At 41.4% G+C, this 18,367-nt stretch overlaps 1 protein-coding gene across 15 annotated transcripts in view; it reads right to left on the bottom strand.

Annotated features, from left to right (window-relative positions):
- The window catches only part of CACNA1C (calcium voltage-gated channel subunit alpha1 C), a 441,719-nt gene that overhangs the window by 58,208 nt on the left and 365,144 nt on the right, over positions 1–18,367 (bottom strand). For all 15 annotated transcript variants that reach the window (XM_037387928.1, XM_037387931.1, XM_037387930.1 and 12 more), the window contains 3 exons: positions 17,546–17,747; positions 16,867–17,025; positions 13,867–13,977 (listed from right to left, as the gene is read on the bottom strand). In XM_037387928.1, coding sequence (XP_037243825.1) covers positions 13,867–13,977; positions 16,867–17,025; positions 17,546–17,747 — 472 coding nt within the window. The remainder of the gene's footprint in view (positions 1–13,866; positions 13,978–16,866; positions 17,026–17,545; positions 17,748–18,367) is intronic.

Below are 18,367 nucleotides of genomic sequence, written 5' to 3'. Positions count from 1 at the left end.
GAATTCTTCTTTAAAAAGCCATCCTCCTTAAAGACATTTACCTATGAACAGCCATGTGGTTACTTAGCTTTGGATCAGACCTCATAATCTTGTCAGGAGTTACGAGTATACATCGAGAGTGAACTACACCCCTTTGGGACTTGCCTCTTGTGACCTCCAAGTACCTCTTCAAGCCACATTCCTCACTGGAGTGTACCAGGGTGGCTAATGAAAGATAAGCTGAATGAAGGAAAAGCTTTCAGTCTAATAAAGAGGTTGTATTTCCAAACTATTTTTCCCACCAGAAAGTTCTGTATACTTTTCCCAAGGGGGTGGAGGTCTGACTGGAAATGAATTGATGGCACTGTTTGTTTTTGCAGTACAGGAATTTAGAGTGTAATACCATATTTTACCCTTAAAGGGAGATTTTTGACCCTGATTTAGCTGTATAATTGCATGCCACATAATGGCAGCCTCAGGGTTTACTGGGGAATGGTAGTCACCCTCTCTTGTGGGATATCTTTGGAGATCCATGAAGCTTTTGGGGAGAAAGGAGGACAGAAAGAGACCAGGAGGATTGGATTGAATATTCAGGAAGCATGAAATAGCCCCACCATTAGAGCACATTTTCCCCCCATTTTTTTATTTCCCCAAAGGTAGCACAGGATAGTGTATCATCACATGATCAGTAAGTTAATAAAAGGCTGAGCATAAATATGCAGTAGCTGACTGGAATGGAATCTCATTTGTGCAAGGGGAGCAGACATCTTAGCATTTCAGAATGAGTATGCCAATCATTTTTAGATTTCCTAGTTGCTGAGATTAGTTATCAAAGAAGACAGGGTTTGTTTTGGTACTTATGGAGCCATTGAAATCTCTGGAGACCATTTATTTTAATTTTTGTGAATATGAGACCCTAAATGCAGCATCTAAGAAGCCTCATTAACAGCAGGGAAAATTGCCCACTGGAGTCTATTTGAAGGTCTGAGCTCAGAGTCACCTGGGGCCCATAATAAGAACATGTGGTGGACAGAGTGCTAGGCACCTACACTGAAACATAGAAATCCTCAGGGAAAGGGTGCTGTTGAGTCATGGTACCAGCTGGGTTTTCAGCATCCAGCCCTGTGGGAGCTGCAGGGTCATTTGTGTGTTAATTGATGTGCTGTTACTTATCTGCTCAGTCCCAGGTTTTCATTTCTGTCTCTTACATGATGAGTGGCAAAATTTAACAAACCCCTCTGAGAGAAAAGTCTCTAAAGATGAAGAGCACAGCAAAGGTCAAGGCTATTCACTGGGTGGGATCAGAATGTAGGTCAGATGGTCCCCAGTTGATGAAAATGCTGCAGTGTCATAGGAAAAAAGGGAAAGACATGCATGAATGCATGCATGCATGTATGAACAGAGAAGTGAAGCATCAAGGAGGAGAAACTAAGACATGTAAATAACTACACACCCTAAAAGGAGGAAAACAAACTACAGGAGAATCTTGCTACCGCTTACTTGAAATAAACCTGCATGTTAAAACCACAAAAAGAAGCCTCAATCAGCTGGAAAGAGTTTATAGGAAAGAGAGAAAGGGGCTGATACCCTGATATTCAGTGTGATTTCTTAGCAAAAATTTCCTGCTGATTGTAAAGGGCACCAAAGCAGACTTTGCTGGGGATTTGCAAAATGGGATGAACTGCTAGTTTGGTTGATGGCTGCTTAGTATGTGAATTTGTTTCTGAAAATGCTGCAGGCTATTTGGAGCTGTGAGAATCAGTTCTCAGACTTCATAAAAAGAGGCTTTCCCTGAAAGTATTTTTGCAAAATGGACAGTTTCACTGGAAAACAGTACCATGATTCTTGGCATACCTTCTCACAGCAGATCTGAGTGATTTGCATGTATCCTGAACAATCTTACAAAGCTACAATAGCTCCTGACACCAAATGGAGATTTGTGTCAGATGCAAATTCTGTTATGCTAAGATACCATTTAGCCATAACAGCAATCAGGGAAATTAGCAGAACCTAACAGAGAAGGAATAAAGTAGAGGATGCAGGTGCTTGGAGCTCCTGACAGGCTCCAGCAAAACAGCATCTATTTGCATACTATCTATCAGCCCTCATCCATTGATGGATTAATTCTGAGACACAGATTCCCTGCAGTTCACCTACCAGTCACTGTAATGAGTCACTGCTGCAGGGAATTCTTCAAGGTCCCCCTGTACTCCATCAAATCTTTCTGCAGACAGAGAGTGAGAATAACTTTTCAGCTCCCCAGACTATTCTAAAGGTCTGGTCAGTTCTGAAGAAGCCTCCTGCCTCTCTCTGCTCATTGCATAAGAACACAAGACCAACTTGTAGGCCAAGATAGGTGCCTAATCATGTAGATGTTTTCCTTTATCCTCTGTTTCATGCTGTCTCTCACAATGAGGACACAGGTGAAAGCAGACAGATGTCCCTCAGGGGTCTGAGGGCCTGCCTGGACATAATGGACACTTTGCTTGACAGAAACAAAGGACTTGCAGGACTTGAATGGCTCTGTGATCTGGAAAAAGATCCCAAATGTTTATTTCTAGGTCACTGGTATAAAACTGGGGTACCTTGCTACTGTTTAGAAGTGGCCACCTTCTGATTATTATTTGAGAGCCTATAGGTCCTAAAGCAAACTATGGGTCTCACCTGTACTTCTAGTGAACAAATTTCTCCATCACAGAAAGAGCCTATAGGTCCTAAAGCAAACTATGGGTCTCACCTGTACTTCTAGTGAACAAATTTCTCCATCACAGAAAGAAAAAGCCCTCCCTGAATCAAGGTCCCCAAGCCCCCATTTGACAAACTTAAACATTTACAGAGGCTGGAACTCTATAATCTCTTGTATCACAACAGACCTTTTTTTGTGCTCTCCACACCTACTGATAATTGACAATGTCTGGGGGACATGCCAAGAAAAGTCTTTATCATACCTGTTCTGTGAACTGATAATTCCCATTTCCAGATCTTGCAACCCAGTTCATTCCACCAGAGTTGAGCTGTGTTTCCTAGATGGTCCCATGAGCTCCTCCATGCCCACCTACATGGTGGTACAGTTCTCTTGCATCTCTTTGTATTTCTTCTACTGTAAAATGGCTAGTAGTACACAAGCACTCAGCCACGTGGAAGGCTTGAGGTGTAATGTTATGGTCCCAGGTCCTCTAAAGACTGGGAAAGAAGCATGGCAAAGGCAATATGGAAGCATTTATTACGGAAGCATCTCTTTAACGTGGCAAAGATTGTATTTCAAGGCATCATGCTGAGAAGGCCTGAGGAAATGATAAAGTAAAACATGCTGAAACGGAATGATTCAACTAGCTGACCCTGATGTAATTTTTGGCCTGGATTGCTCTTAGCTGCCTTTGAAGGGAGGGTGAGTAATGCCTCAGAACAGCAATGCCTAAGGCCTCCTTGGTATAAATACATGAAGATGGAGGCAAAGCAACAGAAAGATCTGCTGTCCGCCTAGAAAAATAAGATAAAAATTTTGATTTTCCTACAGGCATGTTGTGGCACAGTGATACCCTGTGAGGAGTTGGGTCCTTTTCCTCACAAATAGTAATTATATTGCAAACATTTAACAAAGACTGCCCTGCAGTCAGAAACCAGACTTGCTCTCAGCACAGAAACAAAATCAACACCGGTCTTACAAGAAAGACTGGAAAGTGAATGTGATGGCTTGCTACATCTGAACAGATCATTTATCACAAAATGCATTCCGTGAGAATTTTGCTATCAGATTCCTTTAGGAAGAAGCTGTAAATGTTCAAAGACTTTGCAAGATCTAGAAAAAGCAGGTCTTGATGAGAGCCAACAGATAACTCTTGAAGGCAAAAAATCAAACCATCAACATGAAATAGTCCTATGAAAAGAGTAAAAGGATGGGCTTCACTGTTTAATAGTCTATCTTCTAAAGTTGGACTGACATCCCAGCCCAGGGAAGAATGATTCCAAGAAGTAAAACTCAACCTGTAATAACAGAAGTGACACATCTTTCATAGTGAAGAACCACCTACTGTTGTGGGAGGATGAGACAGTGGCAAGTAATGGGTGAAAAAGCATTCTGAACATGGGGCTGGACTTGGAATAGCTTCCCTGTCTCCATACATACCATGGGAAAAGGCTATGGATTGCTCTGACATGGTTGTTTTGTGGATAGTGGATACTCGCTGGAAGAAAGGCACATCTTCTAGAAACAGGCTGGTAGGTATGAGCAATAGGTTTTTGAATAGTTCCTTTTTTTGTAATTTATCTCCATTTTCAGAAAAGTCTTGCTTTTTTAAGGATTATAGTTAGTAAAATTTCATTACTTTCATGTAATCCATCAATCATAACTTTCCAAAAGAGGATAGTAACTCTCATTTTACACTTGGGGAAGCAGAAATTTGGAAAACTAAAGTTTCCAAGGTCCTACAAAAGCCAGATGCACGATACAGAAGAGAAATAACTCTCTTAGACCTCAGCCAGATGACCATTTGGCAGTGGAAATGTCATTTCCTGACACGATGAACAGTTCTTAACAGAGCCTGTATCACAGGCTGTTATCTGGTATCATTCTTATGTGAGGAGAAGATTCACATCTGTAGAGAACTTTTGACCCTTTAAAACAACCTCATGTGAAGGTTGGGTTGGGATTTTTCTTCTGAGAGTGAAAGCAAGTCACTTTTCCCTGGAACTGTTCCCTTTACATGCTGCTGCTGACGCTGTCGATGCTGTTGTGAGTGAGACCCCAGTTCACCATCCCACTGGGCTTTTAACACTGTGTGAATAATTTTCTGTATTAAATAATTACGTGTAATAGCTAATACAGTACTTCCCACACTGTTGCATTGTGCAGTCATATAATTATTTTTGATCATTTATAATGACATTAAAACCCCCAAGTGCCAGACTGAAAATAAATCTGTCACAATGTTGGAGCAATATGCAAATTCCCTGGGTACATTTGCTGTAAAGGAAAAGGTCCTCTTTCATTGAAGCTCTTATACAACTTCTTTAACTTCTTTAATCCTTCAGAAAAGTGGAAGATTGCATAGCTCTGGCTGATCCGTGTTAGAAATTTCACACATTCTACATAGTAATCGGAGGATCTATCTGTGTGCAGAAAATTGCTGGCCTTGTCCTCCAGGAAGAACATCCTGCATTAAAACAACAAATGTAACATGGGAAGCAGCAGATCAAACAGCCTTTTTGTCCCTCACCAATCGCTTCCATCACAACATGAAAGGACAAGCTTTTTGCATGAAGAGGGAAGTTTGTTCTGTGTACTCATTTCATTCTTGGCCTCTTTTTCCGGGGCACCAACAAAGAAACCAACTGAGATCCACTCTGCTCATGAGCCTTCCTGCAACAGACATTTTCCATGAGGAAACAGGAAAGAGACCAGTATACTTCATACAGGAGGTCAACCAGTGTTCAGAAGGCTTTGATGTTTCCTGACCCAGATTCAACTAGATGTATGAGCTAGGTTTTACTGCGAAATTCCATTTCTCATCATCTGTCTAGTTTCTTCTGTTACATTCACCTACCAAATGTTTTTCACACTGCATGACTTGTTTAGGTGGTGTCACGCCTATGCTGTCTCAGAATATAAGCATATGCACAATAGAAAAACTTTAGCCTGGCACTACTTTCTTTTCCTTTGAAGTGTCAGGAATGGCCAGATTTCCCCTCCCACATGCTCAGGAACTGGTGAGGAACTCAGTGAAATCTAGAATTATCAAAGAGGATTCCCTTACCTTCATGTGACAGAGAAGGCAGTTATTTGCTTGCTAACTCCTCATTTGTGAAAATTGTTGCTAAACCAACCTCATCCCTGAGCATTCAGTTGCAAATTTTCATTTTCTCTATTAACTGGGAGATTTGTTGTTTGAGGCTCTACAGTTACATCAGGTGTACTGTTTAACTTGAGGGCCAGCACTCTAAAACACCAGGATGTTGTTCCTCTTTCTTTTAATGCCACAGCCTTGTAACATGTTGGCAGCACAGATTCCTGAGTAGTTTTGATTTAAGGCCTGGAATAACAAAAGCAGCTGCTTTGGCCCTCAGCTAGTGTGATGCCCTTCCATGTTCTGTGAGAAAGTCTCAATGCCGAGCTGCTGTGAGAGTACTGTGGCACAGACTGTGCTACATGAGGCTCAGTTACTTTCTTAGCCTCCCTTTTTCTTTTTTCTCCTGGACATATGGGCAGATACGAATTCTGTTAGGCAAGCAGCATCCAGGAGCAAGGTTACCTGATTACTCTTGTTCCAACCCACTGATGGGTATAAAGGACTGGGATGACCTGATCATCCATGTCCAGAATAATTATCCCAAGTATTTCCTCACATCAAAGTCACCTAAACATGCTGCTCTGACATAGTACTTTCAGTATTTACTTTTGCAGAAAGGGCTTAGAAAAGAGGCTCATTCTTCCTCCCAGACCTGTAGACATGAAAGAACATGTGGTCAAATCCCTACATGATAGGTATGCTATGCAAAATGCATGAACCTCCTGGCAGACAGGTAATCACAGTAAAGAGAAAGCAGAGGAGTGATTAACAAGGGGTTAAGATTTTTTCCCTTTTCTAGTGTATTTCCAAAACCCTTGAGCCTGATTCAGCAATTCCTTGAGAGCCTCAGACTGACTGCACACATACAGTGCAGTGTCTGGCTGTGCACTACAGAGATTTCAGGGATTTCTGGTCATACAGCTGCTGGGCTTGTTGGAGTAGCTGAGATTAATTCCAGCTGGGCTACTGGCTGTAGCAGGTCCAGAGGAACACACAACACATTCAGACTCCACCCAGAAAAAAATTTGGGGTGAAAAAGGAAAGCATTTCTGGGTAACATGCTGATGCATTTTGCAAGGTGGCTGAGATGAATCCACAGAAGTAGGGAAATACATTGCACCCGACATTTATTGCAAGCTCTTCTGATGAGACAGTACACAGGGAGGCTCTGTGGCTGAGATACTGATGTGTTTGAACATGGAGACCTGGGATGTCTGCCAGGGAACTTCAGTAAAATGCAGAATCACAAAAAGATGTTAATTAGCTTAAAAGCTATGGGTTTTAATTCCATTTTTAATTTTCTAAAAGTCCCTTTCTATGTTTACTTTTCCTTTCAGCCCTGTTTCTGTGTTTCTTTTCCTTGCATCATTTCTTGTCCAATCATTTCTTTCTCTGTTTTATTAATACTCTCCTCTTTCAGGGTCTTTGGTTTATTTCTTTCTGTCTTTAAGAATATTCTGTCTCCATTATGTGTACAGCTTCTCCTCTCCTCCAGGTCTGGTTTCTCTCTCTTTTCACCCCAGACACGGTCCTTTCTGTTTGTTTAGTTCTCTCATTTTCATCACTTCACACACTCTCTTACCTGACTATTCCCAGTTCTCTCCATGCTCACTATTTCTTACCCAACATCAAGCAGAGCTTACTCTTCCTTTTTGTTGAATGAAGTATATTTTCCCCCACCCACAAACCAACTAGCTTTCTCACCCCTCCTTTTGCCTTTTAAAACACTTGTTCCAACCAAAGGCAGGGTGTTGGTTGGAGACTGCCCTTCCTATTGCACTGGGTAGATGACTCAGTCAGAAAATACTCCATGTCTAGACACTGCCCCTCCAAAACAGAAAGGGTAACACTGAAGCTGAGGAGAGGAAACAATTAGATAATTACTTAGGTTATGAACCTGCCAAAACCAGCAGAGAAAATCTGCAAAATAAGAGCCATTTGACAATCAGAATTGTGTGGCCAAAGTCTTTGAAAGGGAGGCAGCTGCCTGCACCATGAGCTCATGTATACATTTACACAACTTAAACTACTAATTTATACCACTATATTTCACCCCAGACCATGTGATTTTTAATGAAATATGATTCCCATGTCTGTTGGATGGACCTGGAGTGTTTTTCTGCATTGAACAAAAGACCACTCAATTGTAACCACTTTTCCTGACATTTTTACATCAGTGCAGAATGTCTTTACTTTGCTTTCTCTGTATAAGCTGGAGAAATAAAACACTGTGATGAATGACGCCAGGGCAGCATCCTAAGTTATTCAGGTATTGCTAAAAGTACTAGAATGAAGAAGTACAAAAAGCATTAGATTTCCAAAATTAAACAACCTGGTTTCTGGGCTGAAAGGGTATAGACTGGATATAAATTTCAGTTGTTTGTGAAAATGCTGAAGCCTCTAACCTGACCAAGGAATGACAGATTGTGGTTATGGTGAGAAAGAAGAATGCAAGTAGTATGAAGCAGCCAGTGTGACTTTAGGAAGGACTGCTCAAAGGTCTGTTTATAGGCATAAATGTACAAGAAATGGAGTAGTTAAAAGGGAACAAAACCAGATGAGTCATTTTGCAGGTTTGAGAAGAGATATCACTGCATTAAATGCATGATAAAAGCTGACTGAGAGGAGCTTAAAGAGAAATAAAGAAGGGCAAATGCATCAGGGGAGAATGAAACACTGAGGAGACATAGATCCATCAGTAAATAGAGGCTAAGGAATAACCATGGGTAACACTCGTGTCTTCCACTACTCAAAGGGTCATAGCTCTTCCTGGGATCACATGGGATTACAGGCCTTGTGCTGAATGTGAAACTGGTTTGAAACAGTGCACAGAAGTCTGAACTCTGCTACATGAAAATAACATTAAAGAATGTCAAGAATTCAGAGTAAAGTAGCAGTGATAAATGAGGGACTGAACTAACAGAGGCAGGACAGATGGTGTTGTTACAGGCTGCTTTACAAGTAACATCCATAAACACCCAGGGAAGAGAGGTGCTGACAGTGTCTGGGAAATGGAATAGACTTGTGATCTGTAGTCTCTCTGATAGTCATAATTCCGCAGAGGAAATCCCCAAGATTCCCTTTCCACACCCAGTTGTGGATTTGACAAAATATACGAACATGTGCTTTACTTTATGCATGGGACTAGTTCCACTGATATATCTTCCCTAGTCTGAGATTACAGGGACGGCGGCAGAATTCATAGTTCTTGGATTACTAGTCCTGCCCTCCTGCCCGAGCTAGTACGGGGATAGATGAAACGTTCCTGAAAGAAAAAGTAGATGTGCTTCTTCAGTAAAATAGCCCATTCCAGGGAGTTGGAAAGATCTGAAATTGCTGGAGGAATATCCATCCCCATATTAGCATGCATGTTGACAGATGGTGCAGCTTCATATGAATAGGAACTTTAAGTCGCTGCCTTTGAGTTGAAAAACCCCCAAGCAGGTTTTGTAAGGCAGCTGGTCCTTCATGGACTGGTGTTTGTGGGGATTTCTTTAAGAAGCTAGGACAGTGGTAGCTGTCCAGACAGAACACCCCAGACAGCACAGCATTGTCCTTCAGTAGTTTTCTCTGGAAAAAGCATGAAGCAGCAGCAGCTTGCTCTATGCAGGAACTGGAAAATAGCTCACCAGACTGGCTGGAGAATTTATAAAATTAGAAAAACAAAGGAGCAAAAGGCCTTGGCTCGACAGCGTCCCTTTTGGACTGTCTGTCTCTTTGAAGTAACTAGTCTTGAATCAGTTTATAAGCATCAGCCAAGACAAACACTCAGGTCCATTTGGGAGTTTTGCTTCAGAGCAGCACATTAATACTCTGTAAGGAGATGCAGGGCATGTATTGGATGTTTTCTTTATCAGCAGCTCTAATCATCCCAAATCTCTCTTGCTCATTGTTAGCACACCCTCCTGTCAAGACCGCATCAGAGATAGAGGAACTGTCTCACACACTGCTTAGTTTTACCCTGCAAAAAACCTGGGATAACTGATCTTCTCATCCAGAAAATGTGCCACACAGAGACACAGGTCTCTCAGAGGCTGGCCTTGTCGCCACCTGGCATGTGCTGCCTACACCAGCAGTGGCTGCTCCACCCCTCTTCCCTATAGCCTCCCTGGAGACTAAACAAATCAAAACACTGTTCACAGAAGATGGCCAATATAAAGACCACGTACCAAGGGGACTTGCTGACTAAAGCAACCAATCCAATAGTAACAGTACTTTTTGTTAGGAAAGCCCTTGTCTTTCTACTCCCTTTGCATACTTTAGGTAAGTGTTAGGAGATGAGCCCTGACTCAGACTTGGCTCCTTATTCCTATAGCTAGCCTCTCAATAAGTAAATCCTTGCTCTTACTGCAAGAACAACTTGCAGGGCTGTATTATCCATGCTAATTCTTTGCAGTCAGGCAGATATGTGATCCTGCCTAATGCCTGTGTAACTGATGGTGTTTGGTTTTTTTCACCTTTACTATCAAGAGTAGCAAATAAGAAGGATATGTCTCCTCACAAAATGGGAGTGAAGAAATAAAAACTGGACACAGTAAAAAAAATCTATTCAGTCAGAGACTGCCACCTTTTCTTCTGTTATGCATGTAACATAGTAGCATGTAACAGGTAGCACTGTAGTGCATTATATTACTTCAGATGACAGCAATTGCCACACCACTGCCTGCAGCAGGTACTTTGCATATTAGGCTTCCCCCAAAGCTGTTCTGCATGGGAACGTCCCTGTGGTGACTTCTGCAAGAAGGTAGGGCGATAGCAGCTCTGATTACCTGGGGGATCTGTTCCAGTTCCCTTAGCAATTCTCTCTGGTAAAGGCATGAATAAATAGCAGCTTGTTCTACCTTGCACAGATGGAGAAACCCATGATCCTCTGTTGCTGCTGCAGACCATTCATTTCAAGGTGCCTTTAGGAAGCGGCTGTGCAAGGGAGAGCTCTGGGTGGCTGCTTCAGAGTTACAAGTCCATTATCATGTTGCTGTTAGCTGAATGACTAACTGCTGGGTTAAGCACCACAAAGATGGAAAAAACAGAGTGCATTTCGCCAGCGTCAGTTCTGTGCTCAGTTCTGTTCTGCCACGTTCTCCTGGGGCTTGTTGCTAAAGTGAGGACACAACACCTTCAGCTAACAAAGTTTCCCTGTTGTCAGTCATAAATCTTGCAGCTCCCTCATTTTAGGGTACTCTTCAGGTAGAAAAGAGTGATGTTTGGGCAGAAATTCAAAATAAGACAAAGCATTGTGTTTTATTGCTCAGGAAATGGCAGACCAATCTATCTTCAGCTGAGATCTCATGAGCATTTAATCATACCATTTCACATCTGGGAAACACTAATATCACTTAGCATCTAATTTCTTTGTCTGAGGGACTTGGTTGGTTAGAGGGGAGAGGATGATGGCTGTGCTGTAATGATGTTCATCCAGGTGACAATGAAATCCTTTCAGACTTTTCCAGCTGGTGTTCCTGAGGACAACCTATATCTGCAGACGTAGTTTGGTTTTATACCTTGAGTGACAGGAGGAAACAAGATCTGGCCAAGCAGAGGGCTGAGGTAACAACTTTCTCCATGCTAGGAGACTCTCACATGAGAACATATTCAAGGCAAGTTCAGCTTCAGTCCCAAAGTGCAACCCAAAAGGAACCAGATTGTGCCGCCCAGTGTTGGTCCACATCAGTCCAAGTGCTCATCTGGGAGAGGGGGTGTCCTTCTTTGGAGATCAGGTTGAGTCAACATGGAGCAGTAAATGAAGGCTGCAGGCCAAATCCTTGTACTGAGCAGACAATGGCAAGTTACACAAGGGATTTTGATGTTTCCAAACCCGAGTCATTGAACTGGTACTCAACAATCCAGTATGAATATACTGCTGGAGGCAAGTCCTTTTGCTGTATTAGTCGTTTTCACAAGTTCATTCCTGTTTTTCTTTCCTGTAAATCCTGTGGTTCCATTTTTTAAAAAAATTGCTTATTTTCCTGAAGGTATTTAATTCAAATAGCAGTTTAAGAGTTAGTACTGTGTTTGGCATACAGGCCAGGCTAGCATTTGAAACAGATTGATTCTTTCCACTGGCTATTCTTTCAGGATGGGCAGGACCCAACCTGAGGTTGCTGTCTGATCGTTAGTTAAGAAGACTTTATTGAGACTCTACTGTTCTGGTCACAAGGAAAACTTTTATATTCTCACTTTCATTATAGTGTAGTTGCTGGGGATTTAGTTTGGAAATTACAGAATCATGAAAAATTGGGCTGAGAGGGAGCTCGTGAGATGGTCTAGTCAATTCCCCTGTTTCAATGGAGATCATACATTACTAAACTGTTTCTAATGAAAGGTTTCCCTAACTTAATCTTAAAACTTTAAATTATGGAGATTCCACAACCTCTTTAGGCAATCTGCTCCAACATTTTGCTATCCAGAAGATACATATTTACCTGATATTGTTTAATACTTTGTTGTGCAGTAAAACTTGAAAAGAGACTAAGCACAGGAAAGTAAGAGACAGGAGGTAGAAAGGGCCTCCAATATCATCAATGCCAATTCCTTACTGTTACGGGCAACCACGTCAGGTAAAGCCTTCCTTGTACATGTACAAAGCCCGTTTGAACTGGCTGAACTTTTTGTCTAAATACTCAAAACAAATTCTGCTGAGAACCTCGTATTTCTCAAAGTTAAGAATCTCCTCTAAAGTAGAGCCATGAAATCAGAAGAATGTTACAAAGCTTGTGAAATACATTTCTGGGTATATAGTGTGCAGATAATCTTTTTACAGAGTGCAAGAAGATTTGCTTGCTAATAGATAGGGTGAAATCTCAAAAATGAAAGGTAGATTCCTCTGAAAATTTAAAAAAAAAAATAAAAAGAATAAAAATCAGTCCTTCACCAGGACTGCACAAGTTGCTCCTGAATTTCAAGAAAACTACATTTGAGATAGGACAGTGATACTGGGCTCAGAAAAAAAATAGAATTGTGACTCTTGTAAGAAGAAGTCTTAGAACATGTGGAATAAGAGAGAGGTGTGTGCGGGTGTAAAGTCAACACAGAATTAACAAGAAAAAGTAAGACTGAATTCAGTAGAATTGGAGAGCAAAGTTTCTGAGCTGAGGATGAGCAAGATGTTAGGTTAGAGCTGGGAGAAGCACTTAACTCAGTGATTGCCTAAATGTTTAACATGAAGGACAAGCATGACTGTCAGACATGATTGTTCTCATCTTTACCAATGTCATAACTGATGCTTCAGGCAGTATTTGTCAACCCCAATGTCTCAAAGTATCCTTCAAGACACAACCCCATGTGTCAAGGTATCATTGAAGATACAAAAAGGCACGAGATGGCATGAAGTGCCTGAATGTAGGTGTTTGGATTCCACTCCTTATGCCACGTGGCTGACCAAAACCAAAGAAGAAAAAAGCCCCAAAGAAGAAAGCCTTGTGTAATCTGAAATTACATGAGGTCAGAATCTTTGTCCTTGTCCTGCAGCAGCTGTGCCAACTTAGTTGGAAGAGCTTATAGGTTATAATCATATCTCATGATGCAGCTATACTAGCAGAATGCTGTGGCCCAAAGGACAGGACAGTACTTTCAGACAGGACCTGCTGGGGTACTGAATATTATCAATGAAGTCTTAAATTCAAAACTAAAGCAATCCAAACCATCATTGAGATGTAGCCCTCACAGAAGAAACATTTTTTTTCAAAGCTCATAACTCAAAATGAGTCATTCTTGATTAACTTCATTTGGGCCAGGAGACTAATCATGGGATGCTATTTATAATTTAAGGAAAGTCAGAGAGAGCATTAGATTAACATTCAGAATGGAAAACATGCTATAGCCTTAACATAGTGTCACTATTATAACTTAATGAAAACAGAGAACTAGGAGCCTTCTCTATTGACAGGTGCTGCCTTTTTTTTTTTTTCTCAAGTGTGTCTACTCTCCAGTGAAAAAGTTATTAAATATATGTGAGACTCCAATCCAGAGAGCAACTGTCCAGCTCAGTTATTCGTGGGGTAACAGATCAGAAAGTTTCACCTCCTCCTTCTCCTCACAGCTGCCCCACACACATGCACACACACACACAGATGCCAGGAAACTCTATGCCTATAGCACCTACCTTGGGTTTGAAAGCGATTAATTTCAGGACCATCTCAACAGTGAAGAGGCCAGTGAAGAGCATGTTGAGGATATTCATGGCTTCCTTGAACATGCAGCTCTGACCGTAGTGCTGAAAAATAGCATCATGGCAGCAGTGTGAGGAAAGGACATGCCAGCCAGTTCGGAATCCACAGGGCCCCTCCTGATCTGCCTATATGTTGAGGTTCTCTAAAGAAAATGCCAGCATACTCCATTTTTTCAATTTAGAATTCCCATCTCCCTTCACACATAAGCATTGCCATACTTGTAGCCATTTTTGGCATTGGCTCTGGATCTCCTATCTTTAAAAAAAAAAAAAAAGTTTTGAATGGTGGCTACCAAAATTGCACTTACCATTCCAGTTGAGGACTCATTATAAATTTGCATAATGGTACAAGACAGTGTCCAATTGTGTTTGTTATCTCACCCTTCCCTGACACTTGGATTACTTCTTTGATCATTACTGCACAGGGAACAGGGGTTTCACTGAGCTGTTCATAATGATACCAAGCCATTCCCCAAGTAATTACACTTAATTCAGGATTCTGCAAACTACATGAGCAGCTCAAATCATATCTTTCTAATATGCATTATCTTGCAATTTTCAACTCTGAATTAAATTTGCAATCGTGCTGCTCATTCACTTAACTTTATTAAGATTTTATGAAGTTACTTTCTGTCTTCTGTTGATTAATTCAAGTAGTGTCTTCTGCAAACATTACCACCACACTCTTCCTATCCCTGTGTCCAGATCATTATACTTGAGACTGATTGCACTGCCTTATTCTAAGGTCATCTTCCAGTTCACGTTATAAGATCGCATTTGTATTTGCTTAACTTTGATAAACTTTAACTAGGTGGGATGAATTTTCATATTCTGCATTGGCTCAGGGTGCTTTATTTAAAGGAGTTTTAGTTAAAACAATTCAGCTGCAGCTGAAAGTTGGGTCAGGGCAAAATAATTGTTGAGGCATTTTCAAAATTGCTTGTAGTATTTTCCTTGAAAGAATTTAGTACCTGCAGGACTCTGCTTAAAAACTTAGAATTTTACCAGAAATTGGCTTTTGTGTTTGCTGTCTGTTACGATGTTTGACTCAACCTATCCTTTGAAAAACTGTACTTTTCTCAAGATATAGATATATATACTTTCTGGAATCTCCAGAGATGTTGTCCTGCCTGTGGGCTCACAAACATCTCACATGACCACTGTCACAGCAACTGAGCATGCTTCAGGGTGAACATAATAGTCCCTCTCCATTGGGTCTGTCTTCATGACAGCAGGGCAGCAGATACTTCAGCTGAGAGCAGAGCACTTTCCTGTGCTCATGCTGCCTCACTCCTTTTTTGGCACCTTAGGCAAGACAGCCGAGGAAGACTTTTCAATGGGGATGGGAAAGAGCTAGACAAGGTGAAGAAAAAGTAGGGAGGTCAAGAAATCTGGTGGGATTGGAGACAGTGAGAGAAAGTAAAGTGAAAACTGACTGTGAATATAGACAGACTGCTAGTGAGCGATAGGAAAGAGAGGCTAGTTTTGAAGGGGGGCTGGGAATAGGGCAGACTGGGATTGATCCAGTGGAAAATGTGGTGGTGCGATGCTAAGGTCAAAAGGAAAGTTGGTGTGGGAGTGCATGGGGAGTTGGACTCACAATAAGGGAACAAACTAGAGAAGGGAACAAAGTATAGCAGAGAATCGAATAGAAAGGGCTGAGAGAGACCAGAAAGGAGGTCCATGGAGGAGTAACTGCAACTGGGAGTCTGCGTAGTGAGAAGGATGGGTTGAGGAGAGGGGATTTGGACTGTCTGGGCCACAGATCAGGGAAGAGAGTTCAGAGACAGACTGGGTGAGGAGGAAGGCTGGGTCTTAGGGAGCAGAGTGACAGGCAGACTAGCTCTTAAGCAGACAGAATGTAGAAGAGAACAGGGCTCAAGAGGCCAAGGAAACTGGGAGTGCAGAGACAGGCGTAACAGGTGGAGTCTGGGACTGACTGGAAATGAAATGGAGGTGAGTGAGGCAGGCTGGAAGGAACAAGCCAGGAAAGTACAGACCTGGGGAAATGTACAGAACAGTTTGTGTCTATGAGGGCCCATTTCCTGACTGAAAGGAATGTAAGACTTCTGTTTTATAAGCTGGCTACTTAGTAAAGGTTTTGACTCCTTCCCCTTTAGTGCTGTTCCACCTGCCCATGGTAATCTACTGCGTCTATTTTCTATTCTTGTAGATCCAGTCACAAATGTTTCTTTAGTGGATTCACATTTGATGTTTAGAAACCATTGCACAGTAAGGCAAATGAATGCACAGCACAGTGGGTGGTAAGGCCATCCGTAGCACAAGCTTCGGTTGTGAAGCAAGTTAGGCAAACACCTATGAAGAAATGCTTTAGGTGGAGCTAATCCTGCCTTTAGGTGATGGGCTAGACAATACGACCTTTAGAGGTTATTTCTATACAGTTTCTATGATTCTTAACACAGAATAAATGAGATACTAGGGCCTTCCTGCCCTCTATCCCCAGTTTCTTTGATTGCCTTGTTTTCTGAAATATTTTCTCTCCACTTTTTAACACAGAAAAGCCCCAAATTTAAAATTCAGCTCTCAGGTGAGTGGCAGTTCTGGGATTACTGCTGCATTTCATAGAAGACAAGTCAGAATTGAGAAATCACTTGTTATTATAGTGGCCATTGAATTGGTCTGTGAAGCAACTATTGTTGGTTTTTTTTTTTCATTTGTTTGTTTTTAAGGAGTTAAAAAAGAATTGTTGAAAGTGTCAGATATTAGCAGGAAGAAAATGAGAGGCAGTTTCCTCATATTAACTAAATGACATCAGGAGTGAACATGGTACAATGTTTTTTATCATGTCCCTGTCTCTCTCCCTCAATACCTGGTGTGAAGATGAAAGTAGGTCTCAACATTGGCCATTTCTATGTATACCCCAACAAAGTCTAATAATTCATCACCTGTACGGTTTTCTGTTTGCTTACTTACTTGCATGGCCAGGCAGATGGTGTTCAGCAGAATCAGAACGAACATCAGGTATTCAAAATAGGTGGAGTTGACCACATACCAAACTTTGTACTGGTACTGGTTTTTAGGGATGTATCTCCGCAGAGGCCGGGCTTTCAGGGCATATTCTACACACTGGCGCTGTGAAAGAGGCAGGGTAGATTTAAAAATCAAAAACAAAATACAGGATTGGTGAGCTACCTCCAAATATAATAAAAATACCTGTTTCAAGTTTTTTACTAAAATGAAAATGCTTGGTAGAAGAATCTCTTTTAGATTGTAATCTGTGTGTATATTGTGCATATTCTATAACATATTCTATTATATATATTCTATATAAAATAATATATTCTATAAATGTGCATATTCTACCTGTTGAAGCATTTCATTTGCATTTACTTCGGCCAGACAATGCTGTCATGCTCATTTAATCTCAGTGAACCAAACGGTACAGCACACATTCTTAAGTAAATATTGTTCCTTGAGCAAATCTTACAGCATGATCATTTTTATCTGAGTCCTGAAAGGTGGCAGTGAAGCCAGATTATTGTTCTATCTTCTTGGCAATCTTTGCATATTCCTCTCTGTATGCATTTCTCCCTTAAATGCTTATTCTTGATGTATTTTCTACCTTTAGTGGCAACAAGGTGTTATAAATTACCTGGTTTTTGTCCAGCTCACAGTTCTTGTACTCTTGTTCTCCTTGTTCCTGAAATGTGACGATGACGAAACCAACGAAGATGTTCATCATGAAGAAAGCAATGATGATGATGTAGATAATAAAGAAGATGGAGATCTCAACCCTGTGATTATAGATGGGTCCCACATCCTCCATGTGGGAATCAATGGACCTATACAGCAACCTGAAAGCAAACAGGAGCCCAATGCAGAGAAAATCTGCCACTGCCTTGAGGCCTTTTAGGTGATGGTATAAAGTTTAACTCTGTGATTTTCTTCTACTTGTATCAAAATTAATTTACTCAGAGATGTGCAGACTTGCACTGATCTGAGTGTAAACTCTTGCAAAAGAGAAGACACGGCTCTTACTAATTTTACACATTTGAACCTGTTCAGGGGTGGATTGCTTTCATAGTTGAACCATTAAAATTTAAAACAAAAGTGTGCCCTGCAGTTAGCAGAAGACAGGAGAGTCTGTGTCATTGGGAACTGAGTTTTGTGAGAAAAGGGGCTCTCATCACTTTTAACATTTGTTAACGCTGCTGTTAGCATTACTGGGGTACACAGGTCAGGGTCAACCCCCTGATACCCTGCATGCTCGTGTCACTTTGGCAGAGTGGAGGCGTGGGGGTCCTCAGCCAGCACAGTGGCACAGACAGCACAGCCTGGTAAGACATTCTGTGTCTGCCCATACTGCAGAGACAGCACTGCTGTGTTTCGTACTGCCCTGCTGGCTCCGTTGGGAAACTTGCAACACCTACCAATACTGGTAAGTGCCTGACAGGCATTTCATATCCATTTATAT

Source organism: Falco rusticolus, chromosome 5 (assembly GCF_015220075.1).
Source record: "Falco rusticolus isolate bFalRus1 chromosome 5, bFalRus1.pri, whole genome shotgun sequence".
Lineage (NCBI taxonomy): Eukaryota > Metazoa > Chordata > Aves > Falconiformes > Falconidae > Falco > Falco rusticolus.
This window is presented reverse-complemented; position numbering and strand designations above follow the sequence as displayed.